The sequence below is a fragment of the Jaculus jaculus genome, chromosome 13, assembly GCF_020740685.1.
Source record: "Jaculus jaculus isolate mJacJac1 chromosome 13, mJacJac1.mat.Y.cur, whole genome shotgun sequence".
NCBI classification, from domain to species: Eukaryota; Metazoa; Chordata; class Mammalia; order Rodentia; family Dipodidae; genus Jaculus; species Jaculus jaculus.
Window position 1 is genome coordinate 59143208 of NC_059114.1, and position 18131 is coordinate 59161338.

At 38.9% G+C, this 18131-nt stretch overlaps 1 protein-coding gene across 8 annotated transcripts in view; it reads right to left on the reverse strand.

Annotated features, from left to right (window-relative positions):
* Pam (peptidylglycine alpha-amidating monooxygenase) overlaps positions 1–18131 on the reverse strand; it is a 192280-nt gene that overhangs the window by 107854 nt on the left and 66295 nt on the right. For all 8 annotated transcript variants that reach the window (XM_045132249.1, XM_045132247.1, XM_045132246.1 and 5 more), the window contains exons 5-6: positions 8446–8531; positions 7090–7173 (exon numbers count right to left, since the gene is read on the reverse strand). In XM_045132249.1, the coding sequence (XP_044988184.1) occupies positions 7090–7173; positions 8446–8531 (170 nt within the window). The remainder of the gene's footprint in view (positions 1–7089; positions 7174–8445; positions 8532–18131) is intronic.

Sequence of the window (18131 nt, forward strand, 5' to 3'; positions counted from 1 at the left end):
GGAGTTTCTTAAGCAGGAAAAGTAATCCAAAATGCTCTGAAACACCTGGGTTTAAACACTCATAGTATCCCTCACTTTGCAGAAGAATGAGTGCAAGTAGGCTTGGGCTATCATGCTGGAAAGGATATCGAGGGACTCCTCGTGTACAGACTGAGGCATGATGCCCGAGGAACCAATCTTTCATCCAGTTTTCCACTAACCATTGCTGTCAGAAATCAGGGAGGCAGGAACACTCAAACACACACTCAAGTCAGAACAGTCGGCTTTAAGGTTCAATGAAATCACTTTAAGCGCAGCTGCTCTTCTACTGATCTCTGCTCTATTTTGTTTAAAAATATGCATTAGCAAGGGATTTTTCCTCAGTTCACCATCTCAAAGCCTTTCCCAGTATCTGTGTGGAAGTGGCTTTGTAAGAGTTGGAGCTAGCAGAATCAAAATTATTCTGGAATCCTCCTTGCCTTTCCTGTAGCCACCACTAGTATTCTTGTGTGTTGGCTCCTTCAGCGAGGCCAGGCAGGAACCTCATGTGTGTATATGTGTGTGGGGCCTGCATACCCTGCTTCCAGGAACATTGGCCATTCTGGAACTAAGTGATGTAGGAGCTCCACTTCAAGATGCTATCCCGGGTGGAATAAAGCTGTATAACGAGGCCACATCAAGTCTGATGGACAGAGTATATGCACTAGGTCTCCTAGGACTTTATACAAACTGTTCCCCACAGGAGTTCCAAGTCGGTTCACTAAATTCACAAACATCTAAGGTTTCAAAGTGTCTAGATTCTAAATCTAAAGTACAAATTTCTAGAAAGGGATGGAAAATCTGTCTGACTGTTCTGCCATCTTCTAAGCTAGCAGTGATCATGATTATGTTTCCATGTCCCCCCTCACTGCACTTTTTATTGGATCACACCATATGGCCTTTACTTTATTGGAACTTACCCTCTCCCCCCCCCCATTGGTCAGGAAGCATATGAGGATAGGTATATTCTAACTAATCCATGCCTGAATTATAGTAAGTTGAAATGGTAGCCCAAGAACAAATGAAAATACAGAAAACAAAAACACTGGTAGGAGTCAATAAGCACAATACCATGAGGAAAGTATACAATTACTGAAAATTTTTAAAAATATTTTATTTTTTTTTTATTTATTTGACAGAGAAAGAGGGAGAGAGAGAGGGAGAGAGAGAGAATGGGCACGCCAGGGTCTCCAGCCACTGCAAACAAACTCCAGATGTGTGTGCCCCTTGTGCATCTGGCTAACGTGGGACCTGGGGAATCAAACCTGTGTCCTTTGGCTTTGCAGGCAAATGCCTTAACCGGTAAGCCATCCCTCCAGCCCAATTACTGAAATTTTTAAAGAAAGCATTGAAAAAACTGATCACTCAGTGTGATCAGAGAAAACGTGGAAAGACAGAGAAGGTTTTGAGTGAACATTCATTGCCTGTCAGCCACATCTAGCAGGCAAATCACACATACCAGCTCATTCAACTTTGTAGAACATGCTAAATGAGGACTTCTACCCAACAGGTTCCAAAGTTACAGTACTAAAGCCTTAGATCTGGAATATATTGCTACTGAAAATAATCATTCCCTAAGGGTTGTACCTGCAATTTCATGATCTGATTTTACTAAAATCATTCTAGAAATTTAGAGATTAAGCCTCTTAGTGCTCACATCATGGAGTTGAAAACAGCAACTCTGGGTCTGATTCATCTAATTTAGGATGTAAGTATTAAAAAGCTACTTGAAGAAAAATGGATCTTTTGAGAGTTCTCTCAGGAACATGCCCAAATATATCAAATGCAGGTGAAATTTGAGGGATGTAATGAAGATATGGAAGCAAGGGGTGTGTCTCTATGTGGGGCCGTTGACTTTGACCTCCTGGTTACACCAACAGCCCGACGACAGTAAGTGGATGGTATTTTGGAAATTTTGCCAACCTGCACAATAGAGTAACACATTTGGGAGGAGATCCTACCTCTATTCTAAGAATATCAGTTTTAACTTCCCTTGATGAGCACACAGGATTTCCAGTTTGAGATTAGTATGTGACACTAGAGGCTGATGCCATAAACTCTAGAAAGAAGGCAATTTTGTAAAAAGCTTACAGAAAAAAAAAAAAAAAACACAAAAAAAATTCTGCAAAAGTCTCAAAATAATTTTCTTTTCAGGACAAGATTATTGAAAACAATTGATCCATCCTGCTCCAAAAGTGTTTTGTGGAGGCAGGGGATAGAGCAGATCAAAGCTTTAGTCCTCACCATTCTCTTTCCCTCGGGCTCAGAGACTTGGTTTTTGCTATTTGTATAGTGGAACTGTAAATGGTAAAGCGTGCTGTGGACAACAGGAAACACTGCATAACTAGGAAACTTCTGGCAGCATGACAGATGTAAACACAGTTCTGTATCTAAACATAATGAGATGCTACAGCACTTTTCAAAAGTAGCCAACGTCCTTAGCTAAAATTATGGACCACTATGAGCAAAGGTTGTATTTAGGAGACTACAATGATCACAGCTAACATTTACTGAGTACTTACCAAGTAACTGTCTGAATCAACATGAACCCACTTTATAAGAAGGAGAGCAGAGACACTTAGAAACATGGCAAGGGGAGAAAACAAGCCAATGCTAGTCAGGGAAGACCTGTATGCATCTATCTTCTGGCATCATCCACAAACGGTATGCCTGTCTATTACTGTTTACAGACACTGTCCTTTTGTGTTGCTTCCTGGCTGGCCGGTCAGCATGCCCAGCAACAGCACACGCCTGAGAGTGTGATGAAAATGGCATTTAATAAAGTTGATTGTTTTTAAATGACAGTATTATAAACTCACATTCTGTGCAATATCCAAAATTAATGAAACTGGATTTGGGAGTCTGGTTAACAAACCTTGTTCTGCGCTCCTGCCTACATGGGACTCTCATTTCTAATTAGACTATTTGGTAGTCCCCATGAAATTTTAATTTGTAAATAATTAAGAAGCGTACATTTAATAAATCATTCTTGTTTTTCTAAGACCCTATCGTGGTTCTGTCTGAATACCTGCTTTAAAGGGCAAGTAGCTGTTGTGTGATTTCAAGCACAGAACTGACTGGACTTATGAAAAGAAAAATCTAACTGGGATGTTTCTTTGAGGAAGTGCTTTCAGAACCCATCTCTGCAGGGACATTATGGCCTGGTTTTTCTTCTTCACATATTTTCTAATATTTTTCCCTGTCTCTCTTTTCACATTGTAGTAATACCAAATAACCAAGAACTGGCTGTGCCTAGAGGCTGTTTCATCCTCATGCCTCTGCACACGGATTTTTACTTTCTCTAGCATCTCTACCACATGCCCCCAGAAAACTGAGAGCTCCTGAACATCCTTCAAAACCATGCTCTGGTTCCATTTTCTAAGATGCATCCCCTCAGACCAACTTTCTAGACTTCAAACTGAATCTGTGTGCTCCTGTCCATTTGCAGCCTGCATGAGTGGAGTGCCCTTCCGTTATGGCCCATAACCATTCTCCTATGCGTGGCTTCCTGGCAGGAAGGTTAGCATGCCCAGCACCACACGGGCTTGAGGCTGTGATTGACACGGCACATAATAAAGTTGACTGTTTTTAAATGACACCTTTACAGCTTCCCATTCAGTGCAATTTCCAAAACAAACAAACAAAATCAGATCAGCATTTCATGTAATCTCACAGAACCCACTGCCAATCTTTTCCTACTAATAGAGATCGTGGTCCAACTCAGACTCTGCTGGCTTCAGGGTACACTCTAACATTCTTTACGACATTCCCCTCACTTTAAGAAGTTACTTTACCTTTACTGTTGGAGGTCTATTTAAGAGAAAAAAGTTCCAGGCCTCAGCATTCTCTAAGACCCTCTGTGAGTAAGAAAACTGCTCACTTGCTAAAGCCAAATACTTCCCCACTTTCCCAAATTCAGTAATAATCTAATAGTGTCACACTGCTTCTGAGTTACAATTCATACTCATAAAAAATAATTCCTAGGTTTGCAATCATGAAGTTCAAATCTTTATTGCCATCAGTATGCGTATATGTGATTCTATTTGTGTGAACTATATGTGTATACATATGTGTGTGTGTAGAATACACATATATTTAATGCATTTAATAATTAGAAGGCATTATTATTCTCTACTTCTAACTATGCATAGAGACAAGTATGAGGCTGGAACACAGAACCTGTTTAAAATATAAATAACTCCTATGGAAAACCAGGCATACACAAATTCACATTAAGTCTTTTTTGTTATGAGTACATAAGTGGGAATGAAATATACTGACTGGTATGTTCAGTAGTGGCACAGCACTTCTACTTGTGGAATTAAAAATATATTGTTAGGACAATGTTAAACTGGGTGTGTTGATGCATGCCTTTAATCCCAGCACTTTGGAGGAAGAGGTAGGAGGATCATCTCTGAGTTCAATGCCACCCTGAAACTACAGAGTGAATTCCAGGTCAGCCTGAACTAGGCTAGAGTGAAAGAAATCCTACCTTGAAAAATTGGGGAAAAAAAAAAAAGACAATGTTAACATTGAAAAAAAAATAAGCATGCCTTCCTTTCTGGCTCATCCACTTTTACATCCTTTTTTCTTTCTTCCTCACCATTGCAAAAATACACACATACATGTATTTTTATATAGTCTGCCTTAAATTTTAATTGTTATTTTTTGATTCATTATTTATTTAACCAGTTCCCTATAAGTGGACACTATTAATTTTTTTAGTTTTTCATGTTAATAGTTTTTAAGGTACCAAAATAATTAGGTAGGTAGCTCATTTTTAAAACAAAGCCTTTCTCTTGGGCTGGAGAGATGGCTTAGCGGTTAAGCACTTGCCTATGAAGCCTAAGGACCCCGGTTCAAGGCTTGGTTCCCTAGGTCCCATGTTAGCCAGATGCACAAGGGGGCGCACGCGTCTGGAGTTTGTTTGCAGAGGCTGGAAGCCCTGGCGCGCCCATTCTCTCTCTCCCTCTGTCTTTCTCTCTGTGTCTGTCGCTCTCAAATAAATAAATAAATAAATTAATTTAAAAAAAAAAGCTGGGCTCACCTGAGATATGGCAGTGGTGCTTGCCAGCAAAAAAAAAAAAAAAAAAAAAGCCTTTCTCTTTAGAACAAAGGCCCAGAACAATTATTATTATATACCAACTGTATGGAATGGGAAAGCTACTTACTAAGATATTACATTAGTTAACAAAGCATCCTAAACTATGCCAGATTCACCCAAACTCTTTTTTATTTATTTATTTATTTATTTATTTGAGAGTGACAGACACAGAGAGAAAGACAGATAGAGGGAGAGAGAGAGAATGGGCGCGCCAGGGCTTCCAGCCTCTGCAAACGAACTCCAGACGCGTGCGCCCCCTTGTGCATCTGGCTAACGTGGGACCTGGGGAACCGAGCCTCGAACCGGGGTCCGTAGGCTTCACAGGCAAGCGCTTAACCGCTAAGCCATCTCTCCAGCCCATCACCCAAACTCTTGTAGTGTTGAGTTTATAATTCTCCTCTGCCTGCCCCCAATTTAATATATACACAAATACATTTCATTATTTTAGTGAGATTTGATATTTTCTCTTGAGTTTATTAACTAGTTTAAACCATGTAGAGCTTAAGGGACATGATATCTAATTATACTGAATGTACACATGGAGGAAGACTTTTTCTTTTATCCATGGGTCTGTGTATGCATGTGCATGTGTGAGGGCACATATATGCATAGCTGCATACACACTTGTGTGTACATGTGTACAGAGGTCAATTTTTCAGAAGTCAGCAGTGTTAGCATCTGCATATTCCACTAACACCAACATGGTTAGTTTTAGAGCAGATAGCTTCTGGTTTTGTTCCTAAAACAAAACATTATTCCTTGTTTTCAACAGAACTGTGTCTCAGCATTTGGCAGTGAATACTTTTGCAGAAATGGAAAGCTACATGTTGATAATTCCAGGTATTTAAAAAATATTAATATAAACTTTATTTGGAAGTGAGGCTCATAGGTGGATCTGCAGGTGTGTATTTAATTGATAACAGATCTCATTCTAGTACTAATTATGTTTTCAGTGATATACAAATATTCCTTTCAACGTATTTTTTTCCTCAGGGGAAGACAATTTCCTGTGGTAGTTCTGAGGGATGAGAACCTATGAATTCTGTCCAGCACACAGTGCTCTGCCAGGAATAGCTTCCAAAGGTATATATAGGAACAGACAGACATCTGCTTTTACCCTTTGTTGCTGGATAGAAATTGAAGGTATTTTCAGAAGGAAATATATCAGATCAGTGGGTAGAAACATAACAGGAAATGAGAGAATCCAGGAGAATGAGTATAAGTCAGCATGGCATAGTAAAAGAAAAACATAAAAGAAAGAAAAAACAAGCCATGAAGAATTCTGTTAATATTTACACTGTCATGAACACAAGAGTGTGAATCCAGAATGCAGCTGGTATTTGGCTAAATGCAGCAGAACAAATAATAAGCACCAGTCTTGGTTGCCTTGGGAACAAGGCCCATTCCTCATGGTAATGATTCTATAATAAGAAATGGGTACTTAAAGAATGGGCACAATAGTTGCAGCTAGAGCAACAGGTGCCTGGGAGCACTTAGCAGTGTCTAACTGGTGAGTGGAGTCTGTGCTTCTGTGCAGTGTGTATAATAGATGGGTTCATCATGGGCAGCCGTAGATTACATATGAAGTGCTCTTGCCCAAGTGCCTGAAACCTGCCTGGTACTGTAGAACCTGTAGGTTCTTCCAATGGCTTGCTAATAGTAAAGCAAACTCCCAGTCCCTTTCTGTATTGTCTAATAATGTTGGTTGGAATGAGTGTCACCTTTGACAGGAATAGAAGCAAACAGGTAAGACAATACACAAAGTCAGCAAAAGAGAAAGGAAATGGAGGGAATGTTCACATATAGACAAGTAACATTTAAAAAATACAAATTAGAGGAAACAAAGGCAGTTTGCTCTAGTTGTCAGAGAGTATGGGAAATTCTTCATTCCATTATGTGGATAGCATGTCTAGTTTAAACAATATACTATTTAAAATTTTGTTTATTTTCAAAAATACAAAACTAACCTCTGAAAGCACTAATATCTCCATAGTGTACTTGCAGAACAAAATATTTACTTCCAGATTCTCCTCCAACTCTGAATCCAACACCTAAAAATGTACAAAAGAAGGTAAATTAATATTTTAGAAATGGAAATCTAAATGGGCTAATGTAATAAGTTTAGTTTGCTCATATAAAGTCCATAAGAAATAAAATAGCTTATACCATATGAAATTGTTACACAAATCTGAAATAAACAAATAGATAAAATTCCTTCTCAATATTGTGTAGGATTCTATAGTTCCTACTTTAGTTCCATAGTAGTCACACACTAACCAGACAGCTCATTTTGAAAAAATGAGAACGAAAGAAAACTAAATTCCATTCCTGCTGGCCATTTACTATGCACATACCCAGAAGGCAGGATAAACAATATGCTTTTATTTTGTATACATTAGCACATTTTTATTTTCTAATTGATTATACTAAATGGACTCAGGAATATCTCAGAGGAATTTCTCTCCTTCTCATATGAAAACAGGTCATCGACAAAGGTGTTATTGAAGAAACCAGCTGTCATGAAGAATATAAAGGCCAGTATGCTGGTGAAGTGTTGGTATCTGGAGTTTCCAATGGCCTCAGGGTTAATAGACATGGAGCTTGCTGATGACATTCTCAAATATATCTTTGGAGAATTCACAGGCAGAGAAAAAAAATATGTCTGCTTTAAAACTATCAAGAAATCTATGACACGCCTACCTATTTGTGTTTAAACCTGTTAGTGGCCACATGGCAAACTAGAGGGAATGCTGAGGCTAATCTGAAGCAATGCAAAACAGAGCTAAATTAGTAATGCCAGCATGAGTCAGGGAAGGAATACCATAGCAGAAGTATTCTCTAACAGATTCTCATACTCCCTTAATTTTAAGAAACATCAGGTAATGGACAGAGTCTGGTAATTTGTTCAGACATTGGAAAGTACAACAGCCTACAGGCAGTCTGAAAGCCAGCTGGGGTTTCACATCACATTAAATACCTAGGTTATAGGACTATATGTTTTAAAAAATTCTGTTTGCTGAAATAGCGATTTATTTTCTCGATCTCTTGGCTGATGAAATGCTCCTGTTGTCAAGAGTCAATGTGCGTTATGTCAAAGGTGGTTTGAGGTCATTTTCTAATTCAATCTAAGCTGTTGTGAGGGCAAACTACTTACCAAAGTGAGGTGAGAGCAAAGTAACAACTAAATGAAAACTTGTCAGTATGAAATGGGTGACTCTGGCATCTTCAGAGTGAAACAGCAGTATAAAATACTGGAAATAGCTTGTAAAATGACCACTAATGAGCAGATAAGCATAGTGCTGTGTAAAAGACCTATGGTGTACCTTTGGGGAGCCTGGTGGGAGGAGCATTTCTTGCCCAGGCATAGAGGATATTGGCTTTATCGGAACAGGTTCCTTCATCACAAAACCTGAAAAAAAGTAGTTGCAATAAATAATCAAGTAGTTACATGTATATAATGTTCCACAACAGTATGTGTATTTCAAAGTAAATTACATCACTACATAGTTAGTATATTCCGTTAAAGGTTTAACATCCAAATATAGCCTAGGACAATTTCCATATGGAAAAAAAGTCATGAAAGGAGTTTTCCTTGTCTGTTATCTATATAAAATAACCCTGCATAGTAGAATCCTACTCTATACTTTATACATTCATTCATAGGAAGAATGTGTTCTGAGAAATCAGGTAGAAAAGCAAGCATAAACCAGAATCATGTATCAATCAAACATAATGTAGTGGAAATCTGGAAGTGGACTGACAGAAATTTCTTGCATATTTTCCCACTGGGGATCAGTGTAATTGTCAATAAATGACCATGCAACAAATTCTAACCCTCATCAATGTGTATTCCACTTAAACATGTGTATTCCACTTAAAAGTTTTTTTCTTAAATTTTTATTGACAATTTTGTACATGTATATAATACATTTTGATCATAATAGCCCTCTTTACCTACTCTTGACCCTCTTCTCTACACTTTTCCATTGAATCCCTTCTTTTTCCAAACTAGCCCCCCTTTTATTTGGATGCTGTGTGTGAGTGTGTGTGCGTGTGTGTGTTTGTGTGTATGTTTAATTGGGGTTGCATGGACAAGCATGGGTGGGGAGTTATTTAACAAGGACATGAACTTACCAGTGGCTATACTACTGAATAAAATGTGCCCCCAGTCACCATTAACTGACAATAACTGCTCTGGGAGGGATGGGGACCTCAACTGTCCTCCATTGTTCATGATAAAATATTGGCAGGCCCAATATTGTGAGGGTGTTGTGCAGGCCATGACAGTCACTATGATGTTATAAATGCAACATCCACAGCACGTCTGCATTCCACAGCACTCCTCCCCATCCTCTGGCTCTAAACACTCTTCCCCATCTTTTGCATTGTTCTCTGAGGATTGGAGGTGGCGATATAAGTGTCTCACTTTTATTCCCATTAAATTGCCCTCTATATATCTATGTTTATGCCCATAGACTAGTGCTGTTCTCACCTAGTTAAAGGTTTTTGATTTTATATATAATCTTTAAAAACTTCTGAACAGTTTTGAAGTTTTTTCATGTTGGAAGTCACTCAACCTTACTATCTATGTTTTCTCCTGCAAAGCAGAGATAATCTTACTTACTTCACACAGTTTTTCATGCAAATCAAATGAGATACAAGTGAAATAATTTATAAGCTATTTAATGTAATGTGTTGTTTAACAAAGCACTCACTTGATCAAAAGGTTCATGGTTGGCCCCCGGCAGCTCCGCCAACAGCCGCGGCAGGGCGCACCAGAAAGCCATCAGACTCGGCTCCAGCTGCAGGAAAAGCCAGGTGCGGGAGCTTTCCCTCACACCGTGCTCTCCGCAACTCGGGAAACATGAAGGGAGAGCGGCAGTAAGCAGCGGAGGAGCAGACCACCAGGTAGAAGAACATGTGGAGCAGCGAGAGAACCAGAGCAGCTGCGGCTCCCTCCCCTCCCCCACCACCTGAGCCCAGCTCCAGCGAACAGAGCAGCGTCCCGGGACCCGGCCACGCCAACTTGAGCGACAGCAGGACCCAAGCAGGAGCAGAGTTCGGCAGCAACATCGGCAGCTCCGGAACCGGTACCAGCAGCCCCAGCAGCAGCAGACCCAGGAGCGTTAGCAGTTCCAGCAGCGGGGGTGCTGATCTGCAGGGCCACAGTTGCCAGGCTTGGTTTGCCCCACAGGAAAAGCCAGTGCCCAGCTTCAGAAATCAGAGCAGCAGCCGGAAGACCCAGGCAGCAACTTGACTGAGACCAAAATCATCCAGGGTAACTGGGTTTGCACCAGGGAAGGGTCTCACTTGGTCACAAGCTGACTGGGAAACCTCAACAGACCAGAAATCTTAGCCTCTGTGTTGATAGAGGATCTGGTTGTTATAATAACTACTCTGGCATACATACTTGGGGCTGTTTTTGACTGAATGGCTACAGTGTTTAGTTAACTTTTAGAATCTACCGGTATATTATTCCACTCAGCCTACTTGAATACTCCTATAGCAGGGAAACTCAACTCCTAGGAGCACCTTTGTAGATACTCTCAGAGTCTTAAGAGCCACATCTAACACCTTAAGCTCCTACCCTGAAAATATATAACATCAAATCAATTGATACAGCTAAGAATACCCAGCTAGCTAGAAAAATCAAAGCATTAACTTAATCCAAGATGCAAAAATATATAAATTATAACACAAGAAACACTAAAAAGCAAGACGATATAAATCCACCTAGAAATATTAATGCATCAGAAATGACCTCCAGAGAGAACGAGTTAGAGGAAATGCCTGAAAAAGATTTCAAAAGAATGATTGTAAATATGTTCAAAGAAGTCAGAGAACAAACCAAAGGAGTCAAAGAGGAACTTAAAGAGGAAATCAAAGGAATCAAAGAAGATGCAGGACAACAATTTCATGAAATAAAGAAGGCAATACAAGACATAAATAAGGAAATAGAAATAATAAAGAAAAACCAGTCAGAATTACTAGGAATGAAGAACACAGTTAATAAAATAAAAAACTCTGTAGAAAATCTCAGAAGTAGAATGGATGAAGGAAAGGACAGAATATCTAAGCTAGAAGACCAGGTGGCAGATCTAATACAGGCCAACAAAGAGAAAGACAAACTTATAGAAAAGTATGAGTGGGAATTTCAAGATATTCGGGACACTATGAAAAGATCAAATATTAGAATTCAGGGCATAGTAGAAGGAGAAGAATTTCACTCAAAAGGCATAGTAGGTGTCTTCAACAAAATCATAGAAGAAAATTTCCCCCAAATTGGGAAAGAGGTGCCAATACAGATACAGGAAGCCTTTAGAACCCCAGCCAGACAAAACCCAGAAAGAACCTCTCCTTGCCATATTATAAGCAAACTTCCAAACACACACCAAAGAAAAAATATTGAAAGCAGTTAGAGAGAAAAATCAAGTTACCTACAAAAGTAAGCCCATCAGGATTACAGCAAATTATTAAACACAAACTTTTAAAGCCAGAAGGGCTTGGGGTGATATATTCCAAGTTCTGAAAGATAACAACTGTCAACCAAGGTTACTTTATCCTGCAAAGTTATCCATTCAAATAGACAGAGAAATAAGGATATTCCATGACAAAAGCAGGTTAAAGGAGTATTTGAAGACAAAACCAGCTCTACAGAAAATACTTGATAGAATCCTCCATGCTGAAGAAAAGGAAAAGCAGTCATATAAGGAACCTAGAAAAAACAAGCAGTACTCAAATACTAGTTAACAAAAGAGAGCACAGGTAGAACCAGAACCACAAAAAAAAAAAAAAGGCAAACATAAATACACACCTTTCAATAATATCTCTTAATATTAACAGCCTCAATGCCCCAACAAAAAGACATAAATTCGCAGACTGGGTTAAAAAGCAGGATCCTACAATTTGTTGTCTCCAAGAAACTCACCTTTCTACAAAGGATAGACATTACCTTAGGGTGAAAGGGTGGAAGACGATGTTTCAAGCAAATGGGCCTAGAAAACAAGCAGGGGTTGCTATCCTAATATCGGACAGGGTAGACTTTAGTCCGACGTTAGTCACGAAAGATAAGGAAGGTCACTTTATATTGATTAAGGGCACACTCCAACAGGAGGACATTACAATCCTAAACATATATGCACCTAACATGGGGGCTCCCAAATTCGTCAAACAAACACTATTAGAACTCAGGTCACAGATAACATCAAACACAGTGGTGGTGGGTGACTTTAACACCCCACTCCCATCAATTGACAGGTCATCCCGGGAAAAAATAAACAGAGAGGCATCTGGACTAAATGAGGTCATAGAAGGAATGGACTTAACAGATATATACAGGACATTTCATCCAAAGGCTGCAGAATATACATTCTTTTCAGCAGCACATGGAACATTCTCTAAAATAGACCATATATTAGGACACAAAGCACATCTTAACAAATTAAGGAAAATTGAAATAATTCCTTGCATTCTATCTGACCACAATGGAATTAAACTACAAATCAGTAGCAAGAAAGGCTATAGAGCATACACAAAATCATGGAAACTAAACAATACAATATTAAATGATGAATGTGTCAATGAAGAAATCAAAAAGGAAATCAAAAACTTTATAGAGTCAAACGATAATGAGAACACAACATACCAAAATCTCTGGGACACAATGAAGGCAGTTCTAAGAGGTAAATTTATAGCCTTAAGTGCCTATCTTAAGAAATTAGAAAGGTCGAAGGAAATGACCTAATGCTTCGCCTTAAAGCCTTGGAAAAAGAAGAACAAGGCAAAGCAAAAATCAGTAGATGGGAAGAAATAATAAAGATTAGGGCAGAAATTAATGAAATAGAAACAAAAAGAACAATCCAAAGAATTAATGAAACAAAGAGTTGGTTCTTTGAAAGGATAAATAAGAATGATAAACCCTTAGCAAATCTTAAAAAAAGAAAGATAGAAGAGACACAAATTAATAAAATCAGGGATGAACAAGGTAACATCACAACAGATTCCAGAGAAATTCAAAAAATCATAGGGACATACTATAAAAGCATATACTCCACAAAGTATGAAAATATGAAAGAAATGGATGATTTCCTTGATCTATATGACCTACCTAAATTAAATAAAAATGAGATTAATCACTTAAATAGACCTACAACAAACATGGAGATCCGAACAGTTATCAATAATCTCCCAACTAAAAAAAGCCCAGGCCCAGATGGATTAAATGCTGAATTTTACCAGACTTTTAGGGAAGAGCTAACACCATTGCTTCTTAAGCTTTTCCAGGAAATAGAAAAAGAAGGAATTCTACCAAACTCCTTCTATGAGGTCAGCATCACCCTGATACCAAAACCAGGCAAAGATAGAACAAAAAAAGAAAATTACAGACCAATCTCCCTCATGAACATAGATGTAAAAATTCTCAACAAAATATTGGCAAACAGAATACAAGAATATATCAAAAAGATCATTCACCCTGACCAAGTAGGCTTTATCCCAGAGATGCAGGGATGGTTCAACATACGCAAATCTATAAATGTAATACATTACATAAACGGGTTGAAGGACAAAAATCCCATGATCATCTCATTAGATGCAGAGAAAGCATTTGACAAAATCCAACATCCCTTCATGATAAAAGTCCTACAGAGACTGGGAATAGAAGGAACATATCTCAATATAATAAAGGCTATTTATGACAAGCCGACAGCCAACATATTACTAAATGGGGAAAAACTGGAAGCTTTTCCACTAAAATCAGGAACAAGACAAGGGTGTCCACTGTCCCCACTTTTATTTAATATAGTTTTGGAAGTCTTAGCCATACCAATAAGGCAAGAGACACACATAAAAGGGATACAAATTGGAAAGGAAGAGATCAAGTTATCATTATTTGCAGATGACATGATTCTATACATAAAGGACCCTAAAGACTACTAGCAAACTGTTAGAGCTGATCAAAACCTACAGCAATGTAGCAGGATACAAACTAAATACACAGAAATCAGTAGCCTTCATATATGCTAACAAACACACAGAGGATGAAATCAGAGAATCATTCCCATTCACAATTGCATCAAAAAAAAAAAAAATAAAGTACCTTGGAATAAACCTAACCAAGGAAGTAAAGAATCTCTATAATGAGAACTTTAAAACACTCAAGCAAGAAATTGCAGAAGACACTAGAAAGTGGAGAAACATCCCTTGTTCCTGGATTGGAAGAATCAATATTGTGAAAATGGCAATCTTACCTAAAGCAATCTACACATTTAATGCAATCCCTATCAAAATTCCAAAGGCTTTCTTCATAGAAATAGAAAAAACAATCCAAAAATTCATTTGGAATCACAAAAAACCTTGAATATCTAAAATAATACTGAGCAACAAAAATGAGGCTGGTGGTATCACCATACCTGATTTTAACCTATACTACAGAGCCATAGTAACCAAAACAGCATGGTACTGGCACAAAAACAGACATATAGATCAGTGGAACAGAATAGAGGACCCAGATGTAAGCCCAAGTAGCTATAGCCACCTGATATTCAATAAAAATGCCAAAAATACTCATTGGAGAAGAGACAGCCTCTTCAGCAAATGGTGTTGGGAAAACTGGATATATATCTGCAGAAGGATGAAAATAGATTCTTCTCTCTCGCCATGCACAAGAATTAAGTCCAAATGGATTAAAGACCTTAACATCAGACCTGAAACTCTGAAACTGCTAGAGTAAAAAGTAGGGGAAACCCTTCAATATATTGGTCTTGGCAAAGACTTTCTGAATACAACCCCAATTGCTCAGGCAATAAAACCACAGATTAATCACTGGGACCTCATGAAATTACAAAGATTTTACACTGCAAAGGACAGAGTGAAAAAAGCAAAGAGGCAACCTACAGAATGGGAAAAAATCTTCGCCAGCTATATATCTGATAGAGGATTAATATCTAGGATATACAAAGAACTCAAAAAGTTAAATAATAAGGAATCAATCAAGCCAATCAAAAAATGGGCTATGGAGCTAAATAGAGAGTTCTCAAAAGAAGAAATACGAATGGCATATAAGCATCTAAAAAATGTTCTACGTCACTAATCATCAGGGAAATGCAGATTAAAACTACATTGAGATTCCGTCTCACTCCTGTCAGATTGGCCACCATCATGAAAACAAATGATCATAAATGTTGGTGGGGATGTGGAAAAAAAGGAACCCTTCTACACTGCTGGTGGGCATGCAATCTGGTCCAACCATTGTGGAAAACAGTGTTGAGGTTCCTAAAACAGCTAAATATTGATCTACCATATGACCCAGCTATAGCACTCCTAGGCATATATCCAAAGTACTCATCTCATTTCCTTAGAAGTACATGCTCAACCATGTTTATTGCAGCTCAATTTATAATAACTGGGAAATGGAACCAGCCTAGATGTCCCTCAACAGATGAGTGGATAATGAAGATGTGGCACATTTATACAATGGAGTTCTAGTCAGCGGTAAAGAAAAATGGATGGACCTGGAAAGTATTATACTAAGTGAGGTAACCCAGGCCCAGAAAGCCAAGCGCCACATGTTCTCTCTCATATGTGGATCCTAGCTACAGATGATTGGGCTTCTGCGTGAGAATGAAAATACTTAGTAGCAGAGACCAGTAAGGTAAAAAGTAGACATAAAGGGTAGAGAAAGGAAGGGAGGAGGATACTTAATAGGTTGATATTGTATATATGTAATTACAATGATTGTAATGGGGAGGTAATATGATGGAGAATGGAATTTCAAATGGGAAATTGTGGGGGTGGGGAGGGCGGGAATTACCATGGGATATATTTTATAATCATGGAAAATGTTAAAAAAATTTAAAAAAAAAAAAGGTTCATGGTTGAGGACAGAGTTTCATTGTGGGGAGAGCACCCAAGCAAAGACATTTGTTCCTGGAATACCCCCAATAGCTGTGATGCTTAGGTATCTTTGTGAGCTCACAAGGGCCCAACAGCTACTGTATGGAAACCTCTCTCCCCAGGATGCTGTGTTGATATGAGCAAGACAGCTTTTGAGGATCATTGAGACACCTGATAGATCAAATTTGATAGATGATAAGATGATGACAAATAATACTTTCTAATGACATTATAGCTCTCAGTTTGTTCTGCTACAGAATGAGACTTGTTCAAAACATTGTTTGGTTACATTATTTTTTATTTATTAGATAGATTAGATGACAGAGAAAGAAAGATTAAAAATAAGAAGGGAAGAAGGGATGGAGGGAGGGAGAATGGGCATGCCCAGGCCTCTAGCCACTGAAAATGAACTCCAAACATGTGCACCACCATATGTATCTGGCTTATGTGGGATCTGTAGAATCAAACCTGGGTCCTTAGGCTTTACAGGCAAATACCTTAACCATAAGCTATCTCCCCAGCCCCTCTAGTTCACATCTTTTTACATTGCTTTTATATGTTTGTATTTTGGAAAATTAGGGCCATACAAGGCCAGAGGCATGTAATTAGGCAGTATCTGGTTCACATAGGGAAAAATACCCATGGCCTATGGTCTTAAGGGATGTGATGGAAGACCTTGTTGGCTTCCTAAAGAAGGTAGAAACTGAAGGCAAAGCCTGGAAAACATTTGGGGCACCAATACAGTCATTGGGCAAGACATTCCTTCACACAGGAAGAAACTGCTGTTTACTCTCCTGTTTACATTCAGGAAGGGGCTAGAGGAAGGCAAATAAGCACAAGCAACATTTATCTGCCCACATTTAGAGGTGAAGGACCCATGCCAGGGGTGGTGGCACACATCTTCAATCCCAACACTCACTTAGGAGGCAGAGGTAGGAGGAGGATCACAGTGAGTTTGAGGCCAACCTGAGACTACATAGTGACTTGCAGGTCACCCTGGCAACAGTGAGGATGTTACCTTGAAAAGCCCCCCAAAAAGAGGTAAAGAACCCAGAACCAGGAGGTCCCAATGATATGCTTAGTAAAGACCCTTGAGTCTATAAATGAGGCAGCAAAAGGAGATGGTATAATGTACATTGCAAAAGGCATCACTCAGTTGTGTATTACTGTTGGCTGTCAATTACAATGTATTTATGATAAAAGATTGTTACCAGGAGACAATTAGACTCTAGAACTAATGTCTGTGATGTTCTGATGCCAAGTGTGTTAAAAGGCTTAGGGTGTTAGACACTGTCCAAAAGCCAAAAAGTTCCTTCACTTCTTATTTTAATAGTTGAAGAAACAATACTGTCAGATGTGATGAACTTTGTGTCTCACTTCTGCAAGCTATTAAATTTAAAGATTTAGGTGGCAATTTTCACAGCTCTCAACAAGGACCATAAATATTCAAGTGCCTAACATCAATGTGATGACAGCATTATGTTATACATGATAATTATTTCCTCTGATATGGAATGCAAATTTCAATATATGACTACTCAGAAACAGACTGAAATATAAGGAAGAGCAATGGTTCACTGAATGTTTCTAAGCTCCATATTTATGACATTTACTGGCTAAAAATCTTGCAAAACCTTCCTCCAAATAAATTCAAATATTGTAGCACAACATACAAGGCATTTGATGACCTGCAACCTTGTTATATCTCCAGTTAAACCTCTTTATGAGTGCCACACTCCTGCCCAGTTTTCAATTTCTCTCTTCTCCATTGTTCCCTTTGCCTGGAAGACTCCTTCCTAGCTCTCTGCATGAAAAATGTGCACTCAGGATCTTCAAGGTGTCCAGTTCTGCTTTTCCTCCCTATGGACACATTCTCTAACCCCATCTCACCCAGCCTCCCTTCCTTATGTGTGGTGCCGTACTGTGTCAGCATACTCAGCCATCTCTCCAACCAGCCTGTGAGCACTGAGGCTTGGTGGTCACACCTTTCACCCTGCGCTGATCACACCTGCACACTGCCCAGCACATTGCCCAGCAAATGTGTGGTGCAGTTTGCTTCCATGCCAGTTGTAATTTTCCATGTTCAGGCTCTTAGACAACAGAGTTAACTGCAATT